This window comes from Antennarius striatus, chromosome 1 (genome assembly GCF_040054535.1).
Source record: "Antennarius striatus isolate MH-2024 chromosome 1, ASM4005453v1, whole genome shotgun sequence".
NCBI lineage: Eukaryota > Metazoa > Chordata > Actinopteri > Lophiiformes > Antennariidae > Antennarius > Antennarius striatus.
In genome coordinates, this window is record NC_090776.1 from 30,397,350 (window position 1) to 30,407,737 (window position 10,388).

Consider the following 10,388-nt stretch of genomic DNA (forward strand, 5'->3'; position numbering starts at 1 on the left):
GCTGGCTGATTCTGCTATTGTGATGAATTATTTGACAAACAGACATCCCATAGTCCTCGTTGCTTCTGAAATGTCCAACATCAATGTGGATGGATTAATTGGTCTAACAAAGAGAGAGAAATGAGTTTAAACATGGGAACACAAGATTTCTAAAGCATGAATGAAGTTTCCAAAGTCCCTTTCGGTGTGAAATAGATTGGGCAGCTTCATAAGTGTCCAGTCATTAACCTGTGACGCTCATTATCTCCGGTCTTTGTTGCGACTGCCACAGAGGTGTTAAACCAGCCTTTTCGTTGATAATATTGATAACATTACAGTTTTTTTGTCAGATAAACAACTAATTAATTAACCAGTGATTTCTTTCAGCTCTATTTTCTGTTTTTTTCTTTGGTCATTCTGATGAGTTGTAGTGTCTACATTCAAATGAATGTGGTTTCCGATGTCTGTCCATTATTTTTCGAGATAACAGGGACATCAATATCTAAAAATGTTTGTATACACTTCAACTAATTTCTGTACTTTTTTGGGTTGTTTTATAATTATCCAGTAAGTGTCCCACCACACCGGGTTATGGTCTACATGAATAAATACTGTATCATTGCTGATGCCAGGCTGAGGACAGGTGCAGTGCCTGAAAGGAAAAAGACTCATTCTGGAGTAGAAGATCACACTTTACCAATCAATTTATCACATTCATGAAATATCCTGATAAATCACGAGAAAATTTCAACATCAAAAACTCGCTGCACCGCTGAAAAAATCAAATTTGATAAATTAATTCTTAAACTGATTATAGTTGAAACAGCTGATGCCCAAATAAGACCATAGAATCATTGCCCAGACTCTCTAACGGCTCTTTAAGACAACAGAATGCTAGCATTAGCATTTTGAAGGGCACTGACACTAATTAATTCACAGGATGCTAATCATCTGCATTAATGAAGCCAAGCCTTAAGAAATGTTAGCAAACGTGCTCCACATGTAAAGACAGCTAAACTAGCCATGGGAAACAGGAGGGTGTGTGTGTGTGTGTGTGTGTGTGTGTGTGTGTGTGTGTGTGTGTGTGTGTGTGTGTGTGTGTGTGTCTGTGTTGTAAGATGTGCATTCCATGTTTAACATTTGTGGTTAACAACCTTTTGTGTTCACGCTCATTAACGTCTGGTGCTTTACTGGGGAGTGTACTGCAGGTCACAGAGGAGGCAGCAGCCGTGTCTGCCAACTTTAACACAAACACAAAATAATTTCATCAATAAAAATCTATCTATCTATCTATCTATCTATCTATCTATCTATCTATCTATCTATCTATCTATCTGTCTGTCTGTCTGTCTGTCTGTCTGTCTGTCTGTCTGTCTGTCTGTTTCACACACACACACACACACACACACACACACACACACACACACACACACACACACCACATCCCAGAAGTTGAGGTTTCTATTGATCTCTATAGAATCTGGCGCTCTTAATGGTCTGGACCTGCATACTGATACGTGCATTGGATGCTATAGGTACAACACTGTGTGTGAGCTTGCAAAATCATATGTTTCATACACAATAGTTTTCAAGCACTTTACATCTGTGTGACCATTGGAATAATTGTGTATACTTTCTATTCCATTGTTTGCTGGTATGTGCACAGGTGTACATCACAGTATAGTACTCCAGGTCAACCAGACACTCAGGATCTTTGTTTATGAATGACACAAATGCATCCATGACATATTGAACATTGTTAGGTAAATTGCACATAATGTATGTTAAAAATAAGCTTTGAAAGTTGCATGAAGTTTTTTGTTTTATAGGTGTTATGGGACACCTAACTGATGAATGCTGCTGTGCGCTGCTATGTGTGAGAATGATACCTAAATGACAGTCCATAAAACTTTAACTGATGATTCTGGTAAAGAATGGATCATTTCTAGGTTGGGACAGTAATACACCCTTAAAGGATACGTCACCTAAAGCAAACTACCAACAGCAGATAATAGAAATGTTTCCAATTAGAAGGACACAAAACACAGATAAAACACTGTTAAAACCATTGTCTTCCTTATGAATCCTGAATGTTTTCTCTGTCTCATCTAATCTACAACTACGGCTTTAAGTAGCAAACAGTATACGTCTCATGATGGAATGATAATTCTCCAGAGATACAAAGATGTGTACAGTTTGTGTGGCACGAGTGCATCGATATGTGTGGTTATATTTTGCAAATGCTGTGGCTTTTTGAGCGCCTTTGGATTCAGTCATAGGTCTCCTTTAGTTTGAGTGTGCATTTGAAAGTGTGAGTGTGTCGGGGTGTGGTTACCTGTCAATAGTTGCCTTGTGATTATTATTTAACATGCATGTAGTCATTGATTGCAACTATTGATTGGAGGTTGGGAGCTAAAGGCCAGCCACATTAAGACTTTGCCTCCCTAAGGGGCAATGTGAAGTATTATCATTGAGGGACATTCTCAGCTTTTACTGCTACATATGCTGAAAAACACCACGCAAAAAAAGAGATTACAAGTATACACAGCCACATACTGCACACATACACATACACATACACATACACACATGCCTGGACTCACAGATCCTCCTGCATCACTCCATCATTCCACAAGTGCATCTCTGTTTTCTCCTCCCACCGTGTGTTTGTCAATTCATCACACCCACAAGTCAAGTCTTTAAGAAACAAAGGTGTAGGGGGCAACAGCTGCATTTTAACTCAGAGGGCGACTCCCACATCTAGTCTCAACTAGAAACTGAATGTTCCACATAAAACAGTCATTTGTAATGATACTGAAATACTGATTCTTGTCACTGCTTAATGTACAATGTTTATTTTCATGTTTATAATATACATCACAATCCCATTTAACTCTATAACACTGTATAAAAAAGACATTGTAACCCAGAGGTGTGAGGCATTCCTGCATCCAGGATGTTTTAGATTGAATCTTTAGCACCTCTCCTGTTTGCAGCGCTGACATCGTGTCCAGAAGGGCCACAGGGCCTGACAAACACACACACATACACACTGTTGGGACTATTATCTGGGGGAGTTGTGGGAGCTGTCTACACTGCAAAACCTGCCTGCTTTTATTGATGCAACACATGAGCACTTCAGTCAGAGTTCCCTTCACAGTTGGAGGCTTATATATTCTTAAGTTGTCAAAACTTGTGATAATAACAAATAAGTCAAACCCTAACACCCTTTTATTTTATTGAAATACTGTATTTGTAAGAGACATGTCTGCTTAACTGATATCATTTATACCCAGTGTGTGTATGCTAGATGTGTCTGATTTAAAATATGGATTTGTTCACATTTGAATGATAGCCATGTATTCATGTTTTTATTTTTATTTCCACTCTCCTCCTGAAGACTCCATGCACATTGAAGATGTGGATGCAGTACAGAAGCTCCAAGACGTGCTTCACGAGGCTCTGCAGGACTACGAGGCTTCCCAGCACCAAGAGGATCCCCGTCGGGCAGGCAAGATGCTCATGACCCTCCCCTTGCTTCGCCAGACCTCCACTAAAGCTGTGCAACACTTCTACAGCATCAAGCAAGACGGCAAAGTCCCAATGCACAAACTCTTCCTGGAGCTGCTGGAAGCCAAGGTCTGAGGACGGGAGAATGGATGAAAAGACAGCTAGACGCCGGTCTGAACCACCCGAGCATCAACTCAAACTCTCACTTCGAATGACCTCTTGCTCTTTACACGCACACAATCTGACACTCACTTAGACGCACACACACACACGCACACGCGCACGCACACACACACACACACACACACACACACACACACACACACACACACACATATATATGCACACAGAAATAATTCCCCAAAGTATTTCTGCTGACGCGTCCCCCTAAGAAGAAACAATTAATCTAAACCGTTCACCTGAACCCCCAAACATCCAGTGTCTTTGACCAAAGGATGCTCATTCGACCTTTGGATTTGGGGAAGATGCCGACAGACTGACGAGACTCTCCTGTTACCAAGGGAAGATGATATTCCCTTTTCCAGCTATTAACAATCACTTTCCATTTACCATCATGGCTCCAAACAATGAAGATGGCCAAACTCTTATGCATTTGATAACAAGCAAGATGTTATTAATGACGGACACTAAAATGAGGACACTCAAAGGGACTGAAAACTCTTCATATTTGTCCTGAGAGACTGTAAGACTGCACTAGTGTCTCCTTACCCCTGACTATCCCCCCCCAACAGTTTTTTAAGCATTCATAGAAGAAAACAAGGGGGGAAAAAGAATAAATAATGATGTTTGTTGTCAGATTACTTGTATAGTGAAATTTGGTTGGATGGCTGGAAAGAAAAGAAAGAAATTTGCCCTACAGAGAATGGATTTTAAAGGTTTGTAAAGGGTGCCAGTAAACGTCACCGTCACAACCCCAAACTGTTTCAGCTTTGATCTACCGGTGGCTTTCAATGTTGAACCTCAGGAGTGCTGCTGGTTTTCTGCTCCATCAATTATGTAAAATGCTTGTGAAAACCAGCAGAAACCAGCAGGGCCAGGATTGGAAACCACTGCGATAAACACTTTCTGGTTCTCCTTAAATTCAGTTCCTGGTTTCCCATGGCTCCCCTCCTTCAACTACAACTCAAATATTGGTTGTATTTGTTGAGGACAAGTGACCCTGTTCTCCCAAACCTGTGAGTATCAATACATGTATTACTGCTTGCACACTTGATGTGGCTGAAAATGCTTTTAAATATTCAAACCACTTGAGGAGTCACTGATTGACAAAATTTACTAGTAAAGCAAATATCATTGCTACTATATATCTAAATAAGACTCCATTTATACTGTCAAGAATGGATTCCCGCTTGCCCTGCTGGTAGATGTAGGCTCAGTCCACACTCTCTGTGATGGTACCTATCCTGTCAAACACTCCTCTTGTGATTGGACATTTGTTTGAAATGTTTTCAGCTGCCTCATGGCCCAGGTTTGTAGCTCTTCACACTTAAGTAAGTAGAGATTATCAATGTGCCATTAAGAATAGTCCAGCCCATGCTCTTTACCCAATACCCAAGGCCTGAGAGTGTCATGTCAGTACTACCCTCCTTGCTCTGTTGCACTCACAACTTCCTGCTCATCTCTTGTGCCAGTACAGAGATATTTTTGTCATTTATTCAGGGAGTGATGAAGGAGTTTCAGTCACTCAAGGCAATGCAAACCAGAGGGAAAGGTGTGCTGACAGAGCTGACAACTATGGTTGCTTTCAAAGTCCTTATTATTTTCTTTATTTATCCCTTGAAAGTAATCGTAGTGATGACACCAGTATTAGTGTTGTAAATAACTGTCATCCTGTATATGACATATAACATGGCTTTGCTTTTGTTATTAATATTGTCCTGTTAAAACGGAATCAATCAATCTTTCCTTGTTTCTATCAGCTTGACCACTTTCAGCAATTATCATACATATATATAAATATAACAAGTAATAATGTATTAACAAAATCAGCATTTATCATAGACTCTGAGCAATAGTGGTTTTTAAAGAAGGGTTTTGTGCATATGGACTAAGTCTGCAATATGAACTTAATGTGCCAGTCAATCTGGGAGGTACGAAGGGGATTTTAGGAGAGTTTGTAGCTTCTCTTTCTCTCTGTGTAACTTGCCATAAGCTATTAGATACCTGTCACTATTTCCTTTGTTAGAGACAGAAAGACAGGAACAAATTAGGACCGTTAGATCTTAATGCTGCTGTTACATAAAGGTTGTGTGAAAAAGAGCTGAGGTTGCAGAAGCTTGAAAACTAGTCTGCAATTATCACACAGTTTGGATTTTTAGCGCGTTTCCTACGACGAGGCTCATGCTGTGGTCACGTTTAAGTTCATTTAAACAAGACATTTATGATCAGTCAACTTTTCAGTGTCACAATTTGTGTGTTTGAGCAAATATTTTTCCTTCCACTACTTAAAGCCAAGTGCAGGACCGTCGTCCTCACTGTGTGTGGACCAATCAAACACTTGAATCTGAACTCACTCTTTTAATACACCCTTTATATAAAGGAAGAGGTTTGAAACCATAAACCAACAAACTGGTTTTATAATAGTCAGAATTTACATTCAGTAGTTGAGGGGAATCCATGGCCGGTGATTATGATGACAGTAATATTCACTAGTTAATTATCCAATTCAAGTTCCATGAAAAATGCACAACATAACCTGAATTTTAAGTAGACATACAAAAGTCTCAACCAAAAGCATTTTTGATAATGTGACATGCTTTAATTGTTTTTATTCTTTATGTTTATCAGTTAGAAATCTGAGCTGACAGCAAACAGTCTTACAGTCATGTGAAGAAACCTATTATAGCAAAACTGCAAACTGTACTGCTGACTGATCGCAGCTTTAACAGGTGAGGACAGTTGAGAGATCTTTTGTATACCATTGATTGTGTAATTTTTTAAGCCGAATAAGAATGCCAAAATGTGTAATGTAGATGACAGTATAATCTAATATAAAATGGCAACTTGTCACAGCTGAGCAATGCTGCAGTTTAAGTGTAGTTGATCTCTAACATCACACGCTCTTTATCAAACGTCAGTATTATTAGTAAGGGGTATTTTCTCAGCCTTCCTAAACATTGTATATTGTAAATTATACAGATTATAATTCTAACATACGACATTTTATTGGAAACACAAATTAAGAAAAAGGAAAAAAAAAAAAGTAGTTTAGCTTCGATGTGTGATTCATGTTTGATGTTTTTTCTGTCAGGAAAAAACATTTTCCTTTTGTAATTATTGTTTCTTTTAAATCTCTTTTCTGTCCAATCCCTTCCTCCTCTGTTGAGTCCTCCGAGGCTTTGCAGTGTATTTTTTCTCGTGGTGATTCCTGTTTTGTGTCATGTGCTTCTTCTTTAGACAACACAGAGTAGAGTAGAGGCCATGTTGTCTGTCGGATCAGTCCGCTGGGGGTCTGGGTGCCGGATTCTCTCCCTATGAACAGAACCGGATGTAAGACCCCTCTAGAAACGTAACTAGACCACCAAGATCAAAGTGCAGCATTCATCTTTACCAAACTATACATTAATATTTAGTATCTTAATAAAGATACACCATACAAGTTATTAAAAAGGGATCCTTTGTATAATTTTCCTGTAGAATAAACTATACTGTATACCTTTAGGTTTAATTAATGATGAAATGAAAAGGACATTTGATTAATTCAGAACTGTAGGTGACTCTTTTTTGATAAACTTGCTGTACATAACTGCCTTCCATGAAGCTTGGCTCAATCATTATCTTCACTGTTCCAGCAGTCCAAAAGAGAAAATACAAACATGAAAACTTTATTTCTCATTGTGTCCTAAGTTTCAGAAAATCTCCATGAGAATTTGTTGCGTCTTTAAACACAACAAGCAAACAGTTACCATACAGATGAAGGTTTTGTCTGAGAGTTTTTTGTGGTTTGGTTGGAAAGAGAACTGTCAACATGTTTGGTTTGGGTTTGCTGTTAACCACCATGGATTAGTACTTTGTGGGACACATTTCTGCTTTGGTCCCACTTATATCTCATTGTACACATTTCTATATTCTGCTCTACAAATAGTATAAATTTAAAGATTGTAAGGCTCATCAAAGGTCTTAAACATCTGCCTCTAAGGTTTTAGTGTTGAAATAGCTATTATTTCACAGGCACATGAAATGTACTTGTCAGTTAAATCCCTGAGTTGAATCTCCGGTTTTAATGTTATTGTTGCTGTTTTTTATTGTAACTTCCAACATTCTGTCATGGTCACAACAGTGGGATTTCTTATCATCTACTGTATATCAGTCTACAAACAATGGGTGGAAGGAAAGGTGCGCATTTTCTTATTGTCGTATTTTTTTCTTTTACCCTTTTCATTATCCAAACTTCTGTCCTTCTGAAGAATTCAAAACAATGAAAGATGTTACTCGTCTCCCCGATATGATCAGACCTGAGCTGGATTTGGGGGATAGTCATGTTTTATAACAAATCAAGTTGCATTTCTGCTGGTAGATATCAGGATTTTTGTAACTCTTTGTGTTAAACTATCAGTAGAATAAATATTTGAAAATGGTCATTTGGGATAAAAGCCCATGAGTACCCGCTGAAACCAGAAGATAGATTTGATTCTTTCAGAGGATTTGATTAAACATGCTGCTTAATGCAGGAGTTAGACACAAGTAATTTCTCTTGAGCAATTATTTGTTTCTAGTTTTGAAAGAAAAGCAATATGGTAATAACCGTGCAATGAGGAGACAAGAATTGCACTTTTACTAGTTTATAAATACAACTACTACTATTGCTGTTGAGATTGTCTTTCAGTTTAGTGTTAAAAAATGGGAAATTGCAACAAACAATACTGGCATGTTCTGCAAGGAGCATTGGAAGAAGGATTTTCTTGCTTTTTTGCAGAGCCACCGATTGAGTTTGACCTGGGTGCACTTTGGACACCATTTTTCTGTCCTCATCTGGAATTGGAATCAAGTAGCTATGAATAATCTATCTGGAAAAACTATACCCAGAAAAAAGGTTATTTAGGCATTAGTAGAAGGAATTCTTTACCATTGCTGCCCCTTAAATCTGCTGTGGCCAAACTGTGTCTATCTGCAGCTCTGTAGTTCGCTCATTTAGTTGTATTTAATCCCCAAATATAACTGCCACTATCACTGCAGCTAACCCTGCAGCCAGATCAAAATATTCACAAGAGCGAGACAACACATTTGGATACAAAGGATATTCAAAGACAAACGGACCCCTGGAGAAGAGTTGTGTTCGAGAGAAGACCCTGTGGTGTTATTAAAACATGTCTGTAGATCTTAGATGTGGTTCACATCAGTAAATGGAAAAAAGAAACAATAACCTGTATATTTTTGTGACGTGTATCATACAAGTGTGCTCCAACAATAATGTCCATTTGTGTAAATGTATTTATTTCACATTGTATATATTGTTCAATGCAAAAAGAGAGACCTATGATTCTGTAACAAACTACTATGGGTTGAAACATTACATGTGTTACTCCAGACTATGCCTTTCAGGATTATTACAGTAGAGCAATATCAATTAAAACCAGGCTTCCAGTTTTGATACCTGCCTTTTGTCTCTGATTTAATTATGCACACATTTTGTTATTTTTCAAAGTGTTTGTTTGAGATTTGTACAAAGATGAACATACTTATGAACAAATACCCAACAACAAAGCTTGAGTCATTGCATTGCTAGACATAATAAATTCCATTAATAAAAAAGGACAAAAATGTGCCGTTTGTAGTTGTAATATTTTTGTTCACGTGGTTGATAAAACATTCCACTGGATTGCTAAAGAGCAGAAAGGTTAGAGGAACATGTTTATCAGTTACTTGCCTGTTGCAAGTTCTATTATTAATCTGTAGCAGCGGTTACCAAATGGCCATCAGCAGGTTAGATGGAAAAAAGATGGGGAAAAAATTAAAAAATTAATTTATTACAGCATAAAAAACAGTTCACAACAGAAAAAACTCACAACTCAGTTGTTTATATGAAGGCATCTTTGAATATTGTGTTTATAACCACAAACAAACACACTGTTCAATGTCTTTCCCACAAAGAGTCAAAAGTCTACAAAAATGGTTTTTGAGATTATTTTCAAAGTCAAGGGAAAAAGTATCAAAATCCTTACTTAAATCTTAATGTTCTGATTAATTCTTAGAATTTAGACTATGATAACAGAATTCTGAAACTATTCTCAGAATTCTGGGATAAATTAGACTTTATTTGAGTCCTACTGACTGGAATGAACCGAAGATTAGTTATACTATATAAAATTACCTGGTGACAACTACCGCAAGACTTTTCACATGTTAACAAAAACTAATGCAGGGAATCAACTGATGACCTGTCAGAGACTGAAATACCACATCTCAAAAGTTAACGTTAATGCTATACCATACAATGAAGAGCAATCATCATTCATTTGAATGAATTTAACAGTTACAAGTAATTTAATTTGGTTGAGCTTGCATCTTAGAACAAGTCATTTTTTTATACAGCAGTTTTAAAAGCAGCAAACAGACATCCAAGGTTCCATTCATCCATTTTTTGCCTCCGTATCCGTCGCAGCAGGTCGCTGGGAGCTGGAGCCTATCCCAGCTGGGACATCCAAGGTTATTTTGTATTATTTTAATTATTATTTTGTGTACATTGCTCCCCCAAAAAAGTGATTATTAAAAATAATCTACCTCTTTTCTACAAAGCATTGTTTTTGTGTGTGTCTCACCATCCCTTCGTAGACAGTGTTCTCCTTTACGTGCATCCTGTCATCTTTGACGCACGTTTTTTGACAGGGCGAACGATGGTCAGACAGCGTGTGTCCCTGGGACGCAAGCTTTAAATGCAC

At 37.9% G+C, this 10,388-nt stretch overlaps 1 protein-coding gene across 3 annotated transcripts in view; it reads left to right on the top strand.

The window, feature by feature from the left end:
- Nucleotides 1-3,649, top strand: part of esrrga (estrogen-related receptor gamma a) — a 64,267-nt gene extending 60,618 nt beyond the window's left edge. For all 3 annotated transcript variants that reach the window (XM_068314397.1, XM_068314406.1, XM_068314415.1), the window contains exon 9: nt 3,380-3,649. In XM_068314397.1, coding sequence (XP_068170498.1) covers nt 3,380-3,624 — 245 coding nt within the window. In that variant the 3' untranslated portion in view covers nt 3,625-3,649. The remainder of the gene's footprint in view (nt 1-3,379) is intronic.
- The last annotated feature ends 6,739 nt before the right edge of the window (nt 3,650-10,388 follow it).